Raw genomic sequence first — 20,355 nt, 5'->3', positions numbered from 1 at the left:
AATCGTATTATAACGATACATTTTAAATTTAATTCTAATAGTAAAATGATTTCTAGATACCGTGCACCTCAGCTTCAATTGGTAAATTAAAGGTGAAGACTTTTAATTTCAAAACAGCAAATAAAAAACACAAAAGGAAATTATTAAAAGTGGAGTATTTGTACTTTTCTATCCCTTCAGGATTAGAAGTGAAATAGTAATTAAAAAAAAAAATCTGATTTCCAAAACTAAATTCTACAAAATGCTCAATTTTCAGAGGAGACATCAGCTTCAGCAATTTTGTTAACTTGCCAAGGTACATTTCCTTTAAGATGTGAAGCTTTGCTTACAGAGTTAAAAAGAGCTATGACAACACAAACTTCCCACTAACACAGTAGTTTGCTTTGCAAAGCACCATTATATACCTCTTCAATCTACAATGCTATCTATACAAATACTGTCACCCATTTGTACTCATTCGTGTGTACTCCATCTGTATATAAATGAGTAGCATTTACACTACATCTTCAAACACCTCTTTTTTCAAAGAAGTCCTAACATTAATTTATCTAGACTACTTAATGCATTTCTTTGCTGTTCACTGTAACTATGGTAAATCTTTTTAAGGTTGGGCAGACTGCAGCTCATTTCAAAAGGAAAAAATATCAAAGTGCTATTTATGATGGGACTTTCTGAGAACTCTTCTCTAAGGAACACTTCAAGAGGCAATAAAACAAGTGATTGACATCCATTTCTCAGCAGCAATTTCGCCTGCTTTGATTCTCTCAAGAGTTTCTTAGTACTGCATTTGTTCCCCGAATGTTCATGAATGTTTTAAACCAAAGTAAGTACAAAATAAATTCATTTGAAACATCATCTGATGTTTCATCTTTTCTTCCATTTACCCTACAGATTAAAATACAAAGAGAGCAATTCATCTTATCTCACTCAACTTCAGCTCCTTGAAAGGCAATAAAGTAGACCAAACTGGGAAGTTTGACTGTAGGGGAAATTTCTGAAGAAAGATACATATCTAGGGAGGTGAGGTAATAATAATGTATATTAAACAAGAGCAGGCAAAGAGAGAGATGACTCTTTTTGTATCTTCTACAGAGCAAATGTGACCCAAAGAAAACCGTTCTCAGAAATCCCTATGCTAGAGATTTCTATGACCGCCTACCAGGGGATTGGTGATGTATGGTAACGTGATGAGAAAATGTTTGATCAAAAGCAAGTCTTAATTTCTGTACACCACTATCCCTTGGACTCCAGACCATCAGGAACATACATTTATTTTATACAAATGAAGCATTTTTGGATCATTGCCAATCTTTTCTCTCATGTATTTTGTAAATGGTTCATAAAACAGTTCTGGCTCTAAATAGACCCTGAGACTTTCCTGGTTAACTATAACCATAATATATACATGTATTTAAAAAGTAATTTACAAAGCCTTTATAAACTATTTATGGACAAAACTGCTGAATACAAACACACACACAGATGCACACAGTGACCCAATTTTTACACCTGAGGAATGCTAGTTGGTGTAGATTTTCAGTGAATTGTTGTTTCCAAAAGCAAAACTGGACCTTTAAAAGCAAGTCATTTGACATCACACAGCAAAGGTGAGCCATTATGAAGCAATTTTAGTAAAAGAAAAGCAGCAGAAGGCAATGAGCAGATGAATAACTGGGACAGAAGAAGCCAGGATTTATAATGAAATGGCAAAAACTGCGAAGAGACAGCAATGAAATGAATATGATTATCACCATATAATTAGCTTTTTAATAGCAAAAATGGGTTGGAGCATAAACAGACATAAAACAGATGAAGCAGGGTAGCAAATACTTTGATACCCGCATCCTCTCCAATCCATGTTCTATTACAAAAAAATTATAACTTCAAGAGCTTTGACCCATTTGAAAGCAAAAGTATCACACCTTTTTCATATAACAGAAATTAACACTGTTTATACATTGCATATGGAAAAACAAGTAAATCACTTACCAAGGATTAATATAAAATGCCAAAAGATAATCAGTCCAAAGGCATGAGGGTAGCAGAGTTAGGAAAGCAAATACACTTCTACGCCTGTGAGCATTAATAAATAACATACATAAAGATGAAAAAGTGAGGAGAGTTAGTAAGACAAACAAAAGTCAGGCGATCAGCAAGTGCTATTCTAAAATTCAGCTAAATTCACAAAGGCTTCTTCTTACTTACTTTATAAGAATATTATTAGCATCCACAGAATTTTTTCTCCTCAACCTTATGCCCTATACACAATTTTCAGCCATCCAATATGAAATTCTGTTTGATCAGAATAAATGTGTTTTTTGGTATTGATTGAGGCCTGTGATTCTAAATCAATATTAATTGATAAATTGGAAGGTTTTCAGAGTAAAGGGTTTGAGAGTTTCATCCACAGTTTTCACTCATTACTTAAGTGGTGCTAAATCTGTTTCCTGATGTTTGGAGCTATTTCAGAACAGACATTGTTTGCTTTAACCACACATGACCATTTCCTGCAAGTGATCCTGTGTGTATCAGTAGGAATATCTGTATCAGAGTTAAATTCAGATCATTCCACTCTTAATACCCTCAACTCAGTCAGATTTCTGAAAACATTCACATAACATTTTGCATTGTCCTATCTTCAAGTATTTTCAATTCTCTCCTAAGTTTTTATGAAAATATCATTTCTGCTTCTCCTAGTCATGGTTTCATTGCAACTAACGGAAACTTGAGTACAAAATAGTACTAAATTTCTTGAGTACACAATAGTACTCAAGATTCCTGCATTTGTAATTTATTTGACAGACTAATCCAGGAGCACAATCAGGCCAATTCTTCCTTGTGGTGAGTGGAATATAGATACTTTGCAACTATGGAAAGCTCAAATTTCAACAAAAAATTGCCCCAGTAGTAGGACTTCTGGCCAAATATACCCTCCTTGTTTTGTTTTCTTTTCTATTATTTGTTTTGGTTTGGTTTTTTGCATTTTTTTTTTTTCCCATCAGAAAATTCAGTGTCCTAAAGGTAATATCATGCCTCCACAGCTGTTCTGAAGAGGAACCACAAAGTGGAGTTTCTTTTTTCAGAAAACTTTTAACTCCTGATTATTATGACATAGGTAGATACTGTACTGTCCCCGGAAAGCAAATCAACTACAGTAATCTTCCAGCCCAGAATGGAAAACTACCCTCACACTGATAACTCTAAGTTACATTTCAAAGAGTTTTACTGCTGAGTAGAATGGGCAGCACAGTTTATGCTGGGCACCTTCCCCAGATGTCAGTAGGGATTGCATGGGCCAGCCAGAAGCACAAGCTCTACGTGGAGCTTGAAGAGGCTGCTGCTCTTCTGCCAGCTACTCTGCTGAACAAACAGCCAGAATTTCCTCCTGAAAATGGCTAACAAAACCAGTGACAGTGGGTTATTCCTCTTTCGTGCTCTGGAGACAGCAACAGCAAAGCCAACATAGCAGTTCAGTTTTCTGGTTAATCACATACTATAGTAGTTGTAGAATCAGCTTTTTACTGCCTACCTGCTGTTTCTATGGAAATGGACTGAGGATTAAATAGTGCCTTCCATAAGCATAGTGTTGGTGCAACAGAGAGCTTTTCATTAGTCTAAGGAAAAAGATACGATGTTGCTAAAGTACTCCTCTTTCCTTCGGGATACCCCACCCAGGTTTTCTAGAGCTTTTACTTTCTCTTGTGTACTGATGCAGAAGGAATTATTTAAGCTTGTGTCTTGTTCCATTGCCAAATCATCATGAGCAGTTTCTACCCTTGATCATATCACAGGTTAGTATGCTTGCCCACCTTCTTGTGCTGTTTACAGCATAGATTTAGGAGCTCCCAACTTTAAAACAACCGATTTTCTTCGATGTATGAAAATTACGTAATTGTGCAATTAATAAAATACTGTTTTCCTGGAATTATATAGTTTTTCACCTATTACTGAGATGTACTGAATTTTGAATTTTATTTACTTAGGGGAGAGAGATGCAGAGATTGATCAAATCCTGAAAACTCTGCTGAGCTGCCTTCTTCAGTAGATATTCAGTGTATATGCCCACAGCACTCTTATTAGGTCCTTCGAACAACAGCTAGCAAAGTTAGTTTCTTAATCATTTGTACCTGTCTGTGGGACCACAGTTCCCATTTGGCTGCCTGGATGGACAGTGAATCTGTAGCTGAGTAGACAACAAAGGCACACAGAACAAGAAGTCTTCACTAATCCTCAGAGAAGTAAGGACTGTATGATTAGGGCACCTTCAAATACTGACTTCAAATACTAATCATTTGTAAAGGTCTTAAGCAGGAATGTTTTCTAAAATTTATGTTTTCATAACAAAATTTATGTTTATATAAATAAATATCTATACACATAAATACACATCAACAAAATCAAGTAACAAGATCCTTCACTTACACGTCCAAACCTATTAATTAATTTCCTTTTCCACAAAAAAAGCCTTTTATGGTTTTAATAACATCCGTTTCTAGTTTAATCATTTGATTCGTTTGGATATTTAATTAACATGAGTGTTTGATCTTCTGCCTTCATCACCATTAATACAGCCCGAGAAAGAGAAGCTGAAAGAGAGATTAGTTTCTACTGCTACAGCTGGCTGCTATTAAAGCTAAACCAAGCAAGTGAAGCTTGTTTAATATCCAGTTAATTAGCAGCACAGTAAGATATTGACAGGATTTGCTGGGCTTGTTAGTTCAGTTTGCATGCTTATTAGCAAAAGGCTTGTTGTGGTGCGGTGTCAACTCATTTGGTTCTGTCCTTGCTGGGCAGGCTGGGTCCCATGAGATCATGGAAGTAGTTCCCAGTGCATCGCTTTCCAGCTTCTTAGCTGTCAACAAAGCTGACCACAAGCATTAAACCAAGGCTCCTCCTACGTACTGGAATGGGGCTGCAGGGGGCTAATGCTGTGTTTCTAGATATCTGTTTGGACTTGCCTTGAAAAACATGGGTCTTTTCATGGAGACTGATAATAAGACCATAAACCCTAGATCAGTCATTAACACCCATATGATAATCAAATTAGGAATGAGAATGGCCATACTGGTACCAGTGAGGTAGGCCGTAGAGCCCTTTTGCTTCTGTAAAAGCTAATCCTACTGGCTCTCTTTGTACAAATACTTTTCCTCAGCTGATAGTGTCAGTGATGGTTTGGAGTCCACAGTCAGTGCCTATAACCCTTGCAGGTGATTTTCTAGACTAGAAAAAATAAGCTTTCCTTCCAGTCATTTCAACAGCGCTGAACACAAATTCGCAGTAAATACTGAGTTGGTTTACATTTGTCATTGCATCCTTTTACTGCAAGGAAAAATAACTAACAGCATTTTGTGAAGATGGTTCTTGATTAATCATCTACAGACAAGCTTAATCCTGAAGAGTGGAAGTGCTGATGGACTTACAGATCAAGTTTCCACACTCGTGTTACTTTAGGAAATAAGTCTTCAAGAAAAAAAAATTTAAAAAAATCTGTGCAATAAGACTTCAACATCTATGCAACTTTGTTGACATGTTACACATCACACCCTACTAAAAATATCAGTTGACAGTACACACAGTCTTGAGTCATTGTTCAAGAAATAAAATCCTGAAGTAACAGGAATGGTAATTTTATCATAAATAGGGACAGTGATTGCATTAAAAAAAAAAAAAGAAGAAAAAAAAAGAAGAAAAAAAAAGAACATTTAAAATTTAAAGGTCATGTTTGCCAATAAAGCAGAGATGGGGAAAAACATAATTAAAAGCTTTCTTTTTAAACACTCACCAGTTATATGGTAGCTTTCCATCTCTCTCTAATGATGCAAAATTGACAAAGGTTCCAGCCCCACACTCCCTGTTTCAGGAAGACCATTAAGCACACAGTTACCATCTTAGGATTCGCAATGCTTGCAGTGATGCTGATTCAAGAGAGTACACCAAAAGTTTCTGAGATGTGCTGAGCACTCAGATTTGTTATCAGCTCTGAGTTAATGTGTGAAAAACAAAACTGAAATCCCTTAATATAGTCCTCCAAAACCATTAACCTGAGATTAGGCTTCCTAATAATCTTTAGAAAACCTAAAAAAAAAGAAAAGGTGGCTAATAAAAAAACTCAAATAAGCCTCATCTATTCAGAATTGGGATTTCTACAGTATGGCACTGAAACCCCTGGTGGCTTTAGTAAAAACACAAAAGATTTACCTTTCTATACTAAATATTCCCAGTTCCAAGTCCTTTAAGGAAAAGATGTATATTTGTCTCCATTTGACAAACGTGTGGTAATTTTGAGTTCAGAAAACAAATGTGAAAAAGACTGAATTTCCTGAGGAACATCTCAGTGAATTTATCACGAGTTCACTATTTTCTGCTGCAAATGATAAACTGACTCAACTATTTTTCCTTCCTTGATTTAAACAAACAAGTGCTTGCAGCTTCACTGGGTTTACTTTTTAATTTCCTCTTGGGTTTTTTATCTTCTATGGTTAGAAGCAGTGTTGAAGAGAACAAGAAACAGCTTTAGGCTGTATGCATAGTAATTCAATAGAGAAGAAAATTAATTTAGATGGTATTTTCCCAGAGCAAGTCATATATAAAAGGAACCAGCCACATAATATTCCCTGAAAGAAATGGCCTTAAAATCTATGTGATGTGGTCATCTGTTTCATGGAATATATAGCCAAGACAAGATACATAAAATGTAGACTTTGCTAGGTAATCAAGTCAAAGATTTTATACACAAGGTTTTTATATGAAACAATTACAATTTGCTAGAAGAGTAAATGAATATAAGGTATACAGCATAGATTATAAAAGGATGAAGACTCCAGGAACCTTCTAGACCCAGCAGATAAGCCACATACAGTGTGTTTGGAGTATTCTCCACTGTTTTCCTACTCTATAATGTAACTTACACAAAACTGAACTCTTACAGGTGAGATATCCAAGGAAAACTGAATGTCTGTGTTCAGGTATAAAGGATTGGTGCATACATCTGAAGGAACAGGTTCTGTAAGAAAAAGTTTTACTTGTGCAAGATAATTTTTTCCTTTATCTGTACAATAGAACAAATGGGAATAGTTAATGCTATAGGTGAACAGAAGGACTTGAGATCTTTCCTGGGTTTGTAGATCTCAATTTTTGCATTCTGACTGCATGGAAGGATGAGATCTAGGTAAGATAGTCTTCTTTGTGCCATGCTGCTGTTCCCATAGGATGGAATCCCATATGAATGGAGAATTTGGACAGACAAAGACCAGGAGTTGGATGTAGGCTGTCAAATGTTCTAGGGACAGACTGTCAAGGCCCTGAGTGCACCTTTCCTCATCCTGGTGGTTTGGCTAACAGGGTTGAGGCCTTGCATGGCCCCTGAAATGGAGAATCTTCGACCTGATGAAATGGAGTAACCATCTTATCTGTTGATACAGAAAACTCCTGTTCAAAACCAAATGAAAGATTTGCAAATCATTTTGATGTCCTAATCATGCCAAGATGCCTCAAACCTAAATAATCCTTTAAGTTCCTGACACAACCCTTCTGTATTAAGTGAATGCCCTTCTTATTTACCCAATTCAGCAAAGTTAAAATCAGACAAACGTTCAGGCTGATAGCTCAGGTCCAGAATGAAGGTAAATAGAAGATATGATATTTCTAAACATCAGCAAGACCAATTCTGTGAAGGAATCACAAGCTTTTCAAGTATTAACCAAATATAAAAACATCCCAAGTTATAGCTACTGGCATAATGTGTTGTTGCATTCTGATAATTTTGAAATTAACATAAATCCGGACTCACCTGGCCATTTGTAGATGTTTCCTCCTAAGCACAACAAGGGTCACCAGCAGCAGTCCAATGAGAAGGACACTTAGAATGGCTAACACAGAGATTACCACTATGTTGGGATTCATCTCAGTAACTGCATATACAAACAACGGGATCTTGGTTATTTGATTCAGAAGAACTAAGTTCCCTTAGCCCTACCCATAGTGTTATATTTATGAATTGTTCAGCCTAGAGTTTTACAGAGAGGAAAATATACTACTAGACATAAAAGGATGTTTTGACTAGTTATTGCTCTTACAACATTTCCACAGGGAAATGACTTCACTGTGGCATTTTGTGTCCTGATGTTTTTATTTCTTTTTCCTTAACTGCCATACTTAATAAAAGAGAAAAATGGACAAGGAAATACAAAATACAGATATTCTTCATTGTCTATGTCTCCAAAGCACACTTCCAACTCTGAAGGTGTTCTTCAGCAATAGTCAATACCTTTCTCTGATCCAATAGCAAAATAACAGGCAGAGGCTCTGTTAACGTATTGGGTTGGAGTAGATTGAATGCCATCGTCAAATAAATTTTATCAGTATATTCTGCTTTAACTGAGAGCTCAAAACAACACTCAATAACAAAATCTTGATTTATTTTTGTTCCATATTACATTTATCAGTATTACTAGCATAAGAGCATTATGTAATGAGCATTCTGCTCATTACATAAGAAAACCTGTCTGCTCTACTTGCTCAAAATAACTTTACATCCAGAGAAGCATTTTTAGAATAGAAATCACAGAGGTAAAAGTCACTGAGCTAAATTTCAGGCATTGAATTCCATGATGGAGTAGTGTATGATGTACAGGACACATGACTAAAGCTACGACTTATGCTAACTAAGCAGTGATCACGTCGATCATTATGAATGGCAGAGTTTAAATAAAAATCCATTGTTCTGGACAATCCAACACTGATTTTCTTTCTTCAGAGCCAGTACAATGCTAGACTTGATGGCAAGCCCAGATAGCCTCCAGTGGGAGTTATCCCTCTGGCATGTGATGGCTCAGGATACCCCGTTCTCTCTTCATTGCTCTCACTCTGTCTTCACTTCCTCATTGAAGAGATTTTTCTCCTTAGGAGCTCATCAGTGTGATTTTCCTTGTTTCATTTGGGATTGGCTGACAAGATGGTTTTTTTTTCCATACATGTCATCAGGCAATGCACTGATGTTCAGCCTTGAAACTATAAACCAGGTCTCTAATTTCTAAAAGCCAGCAGAGAACTGAGCCACTAGTTTGCAACTTAGCAATCAAAACCCCATCAAGGTTTTAATAAAAACTTTTGAAAGTTACTTCCCCATCCCTACTACATCTGGCATCTCTTCCACGACACAAACAATGTTTGGTTGCCAGCATTGCTGAGACCAGCTTTAGAAAGCAAGAAGAAACAGATGCTGCAGCTGGAGGACAAAGTAGAAAGGGAAGTGTTGCTTACCCATGGTGGAAACTGCAATGAAAGTGGGAACACTGGGGCTATTGTGGCTGAAGGTGGTCACGCTGCAGTTGTAGGAAGTGGCAGGAGTTAGGCTGGAAATAGTCACTACGTGTGAAGAGACAGTGACAGGTTCCTATAGACATGGAGAAAAACACACAGTAGTTTGTGTCTCCCATAAATGCAAGAACACAAATCATTGTTCTGCTCTCCTCCCACTTATTTGAAATGATAGAGTTAGATTTGGTGATAAAAGCAGTGCTTTGAAACGTAGGGACAGTAACCATGACCTGCCCTCAAACATAGGCATCTAGTCTGGCAGAAGAGGGGAGAGCAACAGGGGTGAAAGCAGCAGTGGGAACAGCCCAGAGCACCTCAGGGAGCTCCGAACCCCTTGGGGTGGGCAGGAGAGTGCTTTGCAGTGGTTTGGCCAGGTACACTCACAGTGGGGAAAGTGCTGCATCCCCTGGAACATTCCCAGAGGTAGGTAGAAGCTCTCAAGCTCGTTACTAAGCCACACAAGTAGGAGGAAAACAGTTATTTTTTATATAATAACTTTATGCAGTGTTTTAATTTCTATGTCCCTAGTTTTATAAATGCTGGTCTGGAAAAACAAAACAAATACCATGTATGGATTGATTTAAAGATAGAGGTCTTTATGGTTCTGAAAACTATACTTACTGAGAGTAAGTACTGAGAGTACTTTTCTGTACTCCAGCAGAGCTAAGGGTGGTTTGCAGATGCAGTAACAGGAAACTGAGTGCACAGAGTGCAATGCAGCAAGCCCTGAGCACTGGATATTTTCAGTGGCTCATTATCAGCCAGGGATTCCTTCTATATGATAAAGGGTTCTTCTTGCAATGCAATTCTGATTTACATTACACGGATGAAATCACATATACATGAATGTAAGGTAGGAGGGCTGTATTCCCTCAGCTGAAAGCAGGGGACATGTTTTGGACTTGGTATGATGGTTTTTTTTCCATTTTCCCCTCTGGAAAGAATTAAGTAAGTCAAACAAAAACCCAAGATGTTCAAACATGGAAATCTGTTGCTAGTTTAAAAACGGAGGAAAGTGACAAAAATATTCTTGCAATTACCAAATAAAGGATTTTCACTGGTCTAAAGAGAAAGCATCCATTTTTAAGGTTTAAAAAGGAGTCCTTCCCCTTTTGTCACAGAGACAGAAAAGATAGTGATGAATCTAACGAGAAGTGAACTGCTAATCTCTGTGCATTTCCCACTGCCAGATGTTCGTGTCAACAAATGAGAAACCACTGAAGTTCCTGCCAAACGGAGCAGTCTCTTCCTGATGTTCTTAAAACATAATTGCTCAGCACTGAAGCCGCAAATCCTGTGGTACCTTTCTTGTCTAATCACATCATTATTTTGAATCTCTGCTAAGTAGATAATGACTTCATGATCTCTGCCTATTCACCATGAAAAGAACAGGAATCCAAAATTGGAATCCAAACTATTCAAAAGATTCAAGTGCATCTGAACATTTTCCCCTTTAGTTAGTGCCTTTCTTAACTTAAAATATTAAATATTAAGCAATACTGAGTTAAAGAGGGTATATATATTTTTGGGAATAATTATAGGTCCGTGTGGGTTATTTATTTTTTTTTCCTGAATAACTCCCCATTCTGGGAAAGTCCAGATGACAGTGTTTCATAGCACGCAATCACAGTGATTCACTAAGCCATCAGCTAAACCACAAAGTAATCCTCATACACAATGTTGAATAGCAAGAAATCAAAACTAATACTGATCCTCCTTTTCACAGAACAGCTTTACCAATCTAACTCAGGTGTTCATGTGTCCAAAGAGCATGCGTGTCAACATGGACAGAAGGAAAAAAAGATTATTTTCTGAAGTTGAATCTGGAAGGAAATGCTGCAAGAAAAAAATGTTTAAGAAGTAGCAACATTTTCCCATAAAGGAAATCTGAATAGCACGTGAGGTCCTACTTAACTTCAGTTAACAGTCCTCAAAACCAGGAGAAGAGTAACCCAGTAATAATTAGATACTGTATAAAAGAGCTCAGCCCTGTAGCATCTAAATATGTCTATTTTTCCCATTTCTAATCAAGCTACCTGAAAATTTTCCCATTTCTGCTCATTGACATTCCCTTAGTTTTGTGGCTCTTCATGTTTTGCAGAGTATAATAGAGTTCATTTCATGACTAGGCAAGGATTGATACTGCTGCTGTCATGGATGAACATAGCTTCTGCTCAACCAGTAACAATCTCATCAGCAAGATCAGCCAGCCTTAACACTGCAAAATAACAAAATATTTTAGCATTTCAAATGCTTTAGCCGCTCAGCTCTAAAGGCTCTAATTCTGAACCACCCTATCACATTTGGTTGAAAACCCAAACCCTGGACTTTAGAGGCAAATGCTAAACAGTAGACAGTAAACCTGAAAGATGCCAGGCCTAGTCAGTTTTAGAAATGAAAAGTAGAAAACAAAAAGGACCTAACATACCTGGACTTTAATTTCTTGCTTGGATCCAGCTTGCTGGCAGTAGACTTCAAAGAAATCAGCTACTCCTTCTTCCACCCACAGCAGAGTGACAGAGGTCTGAGTCTTGTTGACAGCAAACAGTGACTTTGGAGGTGCTGGTTCTAGTTAAGAGAAAATCTCCTTTTATTAAGCTTATCTCGAAGTCTTTGTACAACCAAGAAGAGGAAGCATCACATAAAAAGAAATGCAATGTCCAATGCCTTTCTATCACTCATTTCCTTCAGATAGTCTGCCAGCAAAAAGCACCGTCCCTCATGATGATAAGCAGCCAATGCAAAATGGGAAGGCGATGAAGTGTCTTAGTTTTTTTTTTTTTTTTTTTTTTTTTTTTTTTTTAATTTAAAATGTTCTCTATTTGGGCAGTTGAATAGTCACTTCCTTTTTCACAGACTCTTTTAGGGCAATCAGCATATTGTACTAATAGAAAAATGCTAACAGAATCTCTTTCAGGAAGAGATGTCTGCCCACCTGTTAGCAAAACATTTGCACTGATAAAATACTTGCTCTGCAAGGCCTGACCCAGGAGATAATAATGAAGCAGCCCCCCCAAACTGAGCTCTGTCTAGGTCCACTTAATTGCACCAGAGGAAATATTTAATCATTTGGCAGTTCAAATAAATCTTCTAGTCTGTCGTTTTTCTTCCAGGTTAATATATAAGGGCAATTGGATCTTCACTCATTTCAGATAGTTCCAGGAGTTTTCTCTTCTCACTGAATGTAAAAGTCCAGATCTCAGAGGCTTTTAATTTATTGTTTTTGTACTTGTTGCTGTTGTGCTGTCTGAGACTCCAGGAGCATTGGGACCATGGGAAGGGTATCTTGAAGGGCAGAGAAAAGCAATCCTGACTAACCAGATACAACAACAATTTGTTCTGTTCTATTCCTTTTACAAATAATTTGTTATTATCACTGCATAGGACGCTGTCACAGAAGCCTGGATATGATGTGTAAGATTCATCACAAAAAATCCAGCACAAAGGAATTGTTCAGGTGGTTATAGATTTGGAAGAAGTATCTGTTCCCCAGACAATCAGATCAGTGTTCTAAGGTTTGAGGCTGTTAAGAGTACATTGGCAATCGGGAAAGAGGTAAGAGAGCAGGGCAGGGACTGAGGCACTTTCACATGGCTGCTTCTGTGTCATGGGGTCTGCAGCATAAACATTGTCCCAGAAAGACATCAGAAGGCATCTTTCTCTTTTAGTTATACCCATGCATCTGCTCCTGGATTTAGAAATACATTCCATCCCTCACTCCAGGTAAAAAATGATCTCAGTGAAAATATGAGTTTCAAATTTTGGCATCATCCCAAGCAAATCTTCCTTTTGCCTCCAGCAAATGGCTTGATTTTTCTGCAAGTGGAAAGTTGCCAGAATGAAGCAAACATTATGGAGGGAAGAACATTTGGCAGGAGTGCTTAAGTGACTGCCAAGTGCTGAGTTGTCTATCACTTAGAATCAGTTCCCACTACTGCTAATTACAACTCCCAGTGCTCCCTCAGAAAAAGAGAGAAGGAGAACCTCTCATAAAATACCCTTACAATTGCCCACTCAAAGTGCAAACAGGATAGAGGGAAGCAAACAACCACACAGAAGTCTAGAGGCAATTTATCAAAACTGAACTGTTTCTGCTTTCTTTTTGTTGACAAAGAGAGCAAGAACAAAATAACCGGGAGAGCTCAACAAGAGTCTGCTGCCCTGCCAATTGCTGTTTTCCCTGTCCATAAGGAAAAACAAGACACAGCGAGGATGCAGGGAGTGTAACATTAATAACACATGGCATTTATAGACCTGCATGGAAGATAAAGCTTGCTGATATTTTGAAATATTCCTAAAATATTTGGGTAGTAGTAGCAGGGGCATATACTTATCCTCTGCATGGAATATACACACTTAACTGTGTGCACAGATATACCGTCTTGGGCAGAACAGACGAGGAGACTTGCATAAAGAAGGGAAAATCCATGGAGTTTGTTTCAAGTATTTCCTCTGATGAAAAGACCTGGAAGTACTTAGATTCTTGTGGCTGTATTGTTTGCCCCAGCACTGTTTTAGGGATTTGGGTAAAAGAGAGCTATAGAAAAGGACAAGTAGATAATGACTTCTAAAAGATCTCTAATTCATTATAAATTATGAAAACCTTTAATATCACTCTTTTCACTGTCACTCAGAAAAGATATATTATCTGTATAGAGAAGATAATCCAGTTTGAAATTACCGGCTCTCCTAACCCACCTTCACAGTGGAGTTAATGCCCGTAAAAGCAGTTAGGCATGCTTCAACATTTCACAGCTTTAGGCACCAAGGAATCAATAATTCCACGTGCATGCAAAAATGAAGTGAAATCTCTTGAGGCACAGCAATGTACTGTTCAGTTTTCTTCAGAGTTGAAGGAAGACATCTTTTTTTGTTTTGTTTCTTTGTGTAGGTTACGCACATTTCTTTTAGAATGATGCAGTGCTCCTCAGCCATGAATTTTATTTTATTTTTTTTTTTTTTTTTGGTGTGTGTGTTTGTAAAGAATACTCTCACTGATCTGTATTTAAAGATGGATGTTGGTGTTGGAGAAGTTGAGGGAGGGAGGAAACGTGGAGGGACGACCTGTCCCTAGAGGTGTTCGAGGCCAGGTTGTATGGGGCCCTGGGTAGCCTGATCTAGTATTAAATATGGAGGTTGGTGGCCCTGCTTGTGGCAAGGGGGTTGGAGCTCGATGATCTTTGAGGTCCCTTCCAACTGAAGCCATTCTATGATTCTACAAGGTCATACCAGGTGGCAGAATGCAGACTGGGAAACAGGCAAGACCAAGATTTGCTCTGTACTAAAAATTTCAGCTGGGCAATTTGAGTTTCTGTTTCCAAAACCTGTGTTTGTTCAAGAATTTAGTAAAATACAGAGTAGAGTTTTACTCCCAGAAAGACAGTAAACAGTTTACACTCCATTTACAGTCAGATTCTGCTACTCTTGCTCTTCTGGAGTAATACTATTTAGGGAATAGTGTCACATATGTGAGTGGGACAATCTTCACAGCAAGGAGAAAAAAAAATTGCAGCTTTCCAAGAGAAATGTGATCACAGGTACACAACTCTGAAACGAGGAAGATGACAAATCTGCTGACAGAGTGAATTCTGCATTTTAATGAGTGGAGTGGGCTCTCAGCTTGCAAAGAAGCACACAATTCTTACCCAATTTCACAAGCTGGGGCAGGGAAGTATTGCTGCCTCTTTCAGTACAAGCAGTTACTGAAAGGTTGTAAATGTCCCCCGGAGGCAAGCTCAACACTGCAGTCATCACACTGCGTGTTACCTACAATAATTAAAGACAAAAATTCTTAAGTACAACCCAAACCAGATATTCTTCTTCTAAAATTAATCTGGTTTCTTAAAGTACTACAAAGAGAGCTCTGCACATCAAAGCCAATTTGCTCTGCACACTCTAAACTTATTATATGACCCAGCACTGACTGGAGTCGCCTACAGATTCGAAATGAGATATGATCCCAATCCAAGCTAGGGATTAACAGACTGCAAATAACTTCTTCCTATTATTATGGGAGCGAGTTAGTTCCTTATTTCTGCAGGGCCACAGAGAAGGGTACAGGACTCAGACACTGCAACAGGCTGTTTTCAGAGGATTTGTAGGCTAACTAGTAATGGTGCATTCAGGAATCTCAAGCTGCTTTCCACGGACACTTAATTTTCAGCTGAAATTTTCAGATCCAAGAGAGATGAACAGTTCTGAATGCAGACTAACAGTGACTAACATTAGTTTTTCCACTCATTTAAAAACTGACCAACTTCTCCAGAGTCTTCAGAGATACAAAAAGAGCAGGAAGAAGTCATCATTACCTGATTCTATTATCTATCAATTTTAATAATCCCACAAGAAAAGCATTCACATTAAAGATCTTTACCACAACGAATCATGTAAAGAGATAATTATAGTATCATTTTCAAAGGAAACTATATCTGAAAGTGACTAATGCAGCTTAGCAGAAAAAATACGCCCCTAAGCCTGAAAGCATGATGCATCCGTATTTACAAATATAAGCAGTACCATAAAATTCAGTCATAAATAGCTTATTCTAGGTATTCCCATAAAAGTATTTGCTGGGTACTCTTGTTCTGAAAATAATATAAAGAAAAATATCCCTTAAGATGGCTTTGAAGTTACATTTGCCTGTATTCTGTGCTGTAGATACTCTCTATTGTTAATCCTCTGTTTAATGGAAAAATTACACATTCCATGTTCATTTCCATTTAATCTTGTATTCGATGCTTATTTTATATTTATTAAATCTAATAATTATGTATTCCAGTATGCTTTATCTAAAATTGTTGCACAGAAGTCAGAATTTTCCCTGAAAGAATAACTGTATTATGAGAGCACAACTTCTGGAAGGAAAGGACGGGAGGGAAATTTCAGCAGTGTTTTTTTCAAATTCAATGGGTAAAATACTTTATCTGTTGGGAAAAAAATAAAATGTGGGATTTTCTTTTTTTGTTCAAAACAAAGATCCAAATATTGGAAGTTCCTACTGCTTATAAATGTCATGTTTTTGAATAGTTCCACTAATCACGTAATTAGATTCATGGTGCAACAAGCTCCAGATGGGTTCACTCTTGCAGCCACTAGGAAACCAATGAATTCTATAATGCTCCGTATAAATTAAAATAAAAAATTGCTTATGAATTTGCACTTATGCTGAAAATCCACTTGCAATTCAGCATCTGGTGAATCTTCAGCTGGAGAAAACCTTTCATTTGAAAAAGAGCAGCCACTTTCTACCTGTAAATGATCAAAACATCAATAGCGGTGCTGAAGGTCACGGGCTGCGAGGAGCTACAGTGTTGGCAGTATGTGCTCCTGTGCAGCAATGCTTTATGTCCAGGGCTGCTCTTGCAGTTCAGGTTAAACATGCATCCTATTACCCTGCTGAAGTGTGGCTTTATTCCATAATTGGAAAACTCAGATTTCTTTTTCTAACTGATTTTTAAATTAGCCGAAATAGTTGAGGAGAATGTGCCAAGAATCCATCGTAACATCTGGCAAGTTTTCCAGCACTTCTGGGTGAAATCCTTTTCTGATCAGCTTGTGGTACATGAGTCCACTTAGAAAATGGGAAGTGATAGCACCTGGTATAAATGACTTAAAAAAAAAAATAATAATCATACAGTAGTGTAATGTAGCTTATTATTGACCAGAAATTGAAAGCAGCATTTCTGTTAACTAAAAAATACTCTACAATTTCTACTGGCTGCAGTTCAGAAGTTCAATAAGCTGTTCCTAAATTCTCACCTAAATTAACAGTATTTTTTGTTGGATTGCAATGGAAGCATTCCACCCACTGTCTGTCTTAACAGCTTGAGTGTTCCAAAGTGCTCACACACAGAAATAACTCTAACTGATTAACCAATGTGCTCAAACATTGCAATACAAAATCATCAATTAAGCAAAAGAATACAAAGAGAATGACACTTTCCCCGGTCATACTTACACTCTTCTTGATTTTTTTCTTTCCTTCCGCAATGACCATCCAATGCAACATCCTGGAATGAGAGAGGTCAGTACCATCTCCTCCATAGGTCCAGGTGACGTACAAAAGGTGATTATAATATTCTATGGAGGTAATCTCAGGTGCCACTGGTGCTGAAGGAATAGGACAAACATATTACAGATGTGCTCTAACACAACTGATTACCAATTATTCCAATAATAAACTTCTGCCAAGGGATACTACTGGGAAAAGAGTATCATGACCACAGCAGAAATGTATGAGTAAAATCATCTGCACTTTATACCGGTGAGTACTAGCTGAAAGAAATGAAAAACAGCTTTTCCCTGAGGAACATTTGGAACAGGAATTTATTTTTGTTCACAGCCTTACAGTTTTATAAAAAAAAAAAAAAAGAGAGAAAGAGAGAAAGAGAGAAAGAGAGAAAGAGAGAAAGAGAGAAAGAGAGAAAGAGAGAAAGAGAGAAAGAGAGAAAGAGAGAAGCATGAAGCTCCTGGCTGATAGAAACCATTTTCTGAATCAACATTTATAAATGAAATTTAAAGCTAAAAGCCTCGGATATTGCTTCACTGTGTAATAGCACTGAAAAGCAATGACACTCAGTGACTAATAAATAAGAACTGTCACACTGGATAACTTAGATAGCTTTTCCACAGGAGAAAAGGAACAAACAACAACAGAAAAGCAACAAACTCTGAACGTGAACAAAAGAATGTCTCTTTGCATGAAAAGCTTCAGCTCTCTTTGCTCCCAGTGTGCAAGTCCCTTCATCAGAGAATCACAGAATGTCAGGGATTGGACGGGACCTCAAAAGATCAATGAGTCCAATCCCCCTGCTAAGCATTAAGTCTCAAATCTACAAACACTTGGCAACTTGTGGACTATGTCATTAGGTATTAGGCAAAGCAGCTGTTGTCCCTTCTCTTCCTCTATACTCTACTCCATAGCCCTTTGAGCCTGTTCAAAGGCTGGCTGTATGGTGGGTTGCTCCTGTGGTCAGCCAAAACCTTAATTCCCTGCAACACCAAAGGAGCAAGACACACCTACAAAGCTATCCTCCTAAAACAGGTGTTTAGAATGAGTAAGAGAGGTGCCTCTCTCTCTATTATTTGAAGAGGGAGCATAACTGACTGGCTCACCTTGATCACCTACCTAACTGAGAACTGCATGTGCCCTAACTGGGATTTGAGTTGAGTGGAGCACCCAAAGAGGAAGTCAGCAGTTGGTAAGCCCTGTCCCTCAAGGTGTTATGAGTGGGATAATCTGGAAAAAAATGGGAAGTGTATGATTCCATGTGCTTGGCAAATTCTGTAAGAGCCCTAGAGTGAAAAGGACATGGATTGATCTTCCTTAAACCACAACGAATTTGTTTGTGCCTTTGCAGAAGCATTGCCCTGCTTCCTGGCAGAGCCCTGGGTGCGAGCAGCTGCACAAAGGCAGCATGGAACTGCTTGAAAGGGGCCACACGGTGTCACTGCTGCTTTCACGAAGGCTTCTATGACTATGCTAAGATCTGTTAGGAACACAGATTTACTGAAGAATGGAAGAAATACAACGACGGGCAATTTAGAGTCATTTAGAAGCGCTTAGTAAGACTCTTCTCTCAAATTCATCTTGAGATCGCCCTTTTATGCTGTTGAGACAAAGCAGCATTACTCAGTACAAAATCTTTAAGGTAATGCTTCTTTAATTTATAGAGTTCCCAGTCCATCCTTATGCATTCTTACAACCTAAGGCCACTACTAGAATGAATCTTATGTGCTATGAATAATTTCCTCTTAAACTTTGATACTGATGACGCATTTGCCCTCCTAACACTCACATAGCTTTAAGTTTAGCTACGTGACAACAGTACCTGCAGCATATGTGAAATATGACCACAGGCCAGGACTGGTGTGCCCCTTAGCACCATTTTTCACTGAGTTGCATGGAAAGGCTGTAGGAAACGACATGGCCAACCGGGCTCAAGTGACAGCTGAAAGCATCCACTGGACCAACAGAGGGCAGCCTTGCAGGGTCTGCCTCTCCTTGTTTGTTCATTTGTTTGTTTGTTTATTTATTTTCAAACCTAAAGGCATCCTTGCCACAAAAGAAAATGTTGGTGGTCTGAAGTACCCTTGCTTATGATTGCTTTAAGATCCAGCTGCTTACAGCAGGTGGCATTAAAAACTCATTAGTCACCACAGCAACACCGGCAGTGCCACGATCTCTCCCTGTATTATCACAACAGCATGCAGCTGTTCCTGCAGGAGCCTGAGAGCAAATGCTGCTTCTGGCAAGATTTACTTAAGGGCAGTCTGGGCCCCCAATCTCCCCACTCTCCTGGAGACGTCTGACCAGCTGTTGAGGAAGAGAACTGCACATCACCCAGTATCTTCTAGTACTGTTTTCATTTCAGGTACTATGGTCCAGTGAGCTCCACGTGGGATTCTGCTCTAGGGAAATGGTCTGACAGATGGTGTACAATCAAGAAGCTCACTAAACCTGGAATTTAATATTTTTAAGTTTGGTTTTGGTGGGTTTTATTTTTTATTTTTATTTTTTCTAATTCTTAGCAACCATCTCAAGCTATGCGAGGAAGGTAGAGTTGTTCAGAATGACTCAGAAAGGGACCAAAACCTCCTTTAAACATCTTCTCCCTTTGGAAGGAAACAGGCTGAGGGTGATAAAGAACCTTGCAGTTCCTTGACAGCTTGAGATAGTACAAAGCAGCACCTACTGGGGACAAACATTTCCAACCTGCAGACATGAAAAATTGGCATACCTCTTCCTGGTGAGTTAGCCTGACAGCATTCTCAGGACAAAACTGAAGAGGATTCAACTAATAATGCAATCAGAGAACAGAAAGGTATTTAATGCTTAAATTTGGTTGTGACTGTCTATTGATAAGCACTTGTAATTTGGCCAAATCTAATTTATTTTTATTTTTTAAATCAAGATTTTCCCCTTACAATGCTTAAGATCTGGCTCATTGGTATTCAATGTTTTCATCAATACCCTGAAAATAAAAGCACAGCTGATGAGCCATGCAACTGGCACAATGATTGGTAAAGAAGAAAATG

The 20,355-nt window shown here is 38.1% G+C and overlaps 1 protein-coding gene across 1 annotated transcript in view; it reads right to left on the bottom strand.

Annotated features, from left to right (window-relative positions):
- PTPRO (protein tyrosine phosphatase receptor type O) overlaps positions 1 to 20,355 on the bottom strand; it is a 151,846-nt gene that overhangs the window by 19,460 nt on the left and 112,031 nt on the right. Inside the window, 7 exon segments of the mRNA XM_042837884.1 lie at positions 1,990 to 2,073; positions 5,783 to 5,851; positions 7,790 to 7,910; positions 9,262 to 9,394; positions 11,747 to 11,886; positions 14,964 to 15,084; positions 17,276 to 17,427. Of these exon segments, the coding sequence (XP_042693818.1) occupies positions 1,990 to 2,073; positions 5,783 to 5,851; positions 7,790 to 7,910; positions 9,262 to 9,394; positions 11,747 to 11,886; positions 14,964 to 15,084; positions 17,276 to 17,427 (820 nt within the window).

Source organism: Centrocercus urophasianus, unplaced genomic scaffold (assembly GCF_019232065.1).
Source record: "Centrocercus urophasianus isolate 14NV4802_14NV808 unplaced genomic scaffold, USGS_Curo_1.0 seq_73, whole genome shotgun sequence".
Classification (NCBI taxonomy): domain Eukaryota; kingdom Metazoa; phylum Chordata; class Aves; order Galliformes; family Phasianidae; genus Centrocercus; species Centrocercus urophasianus.
The sequence above is the reverse complement of the archived record's forward strand: the minus strand, read 5'-3'. Positions and strand labels throughout refer to the sequence as shown.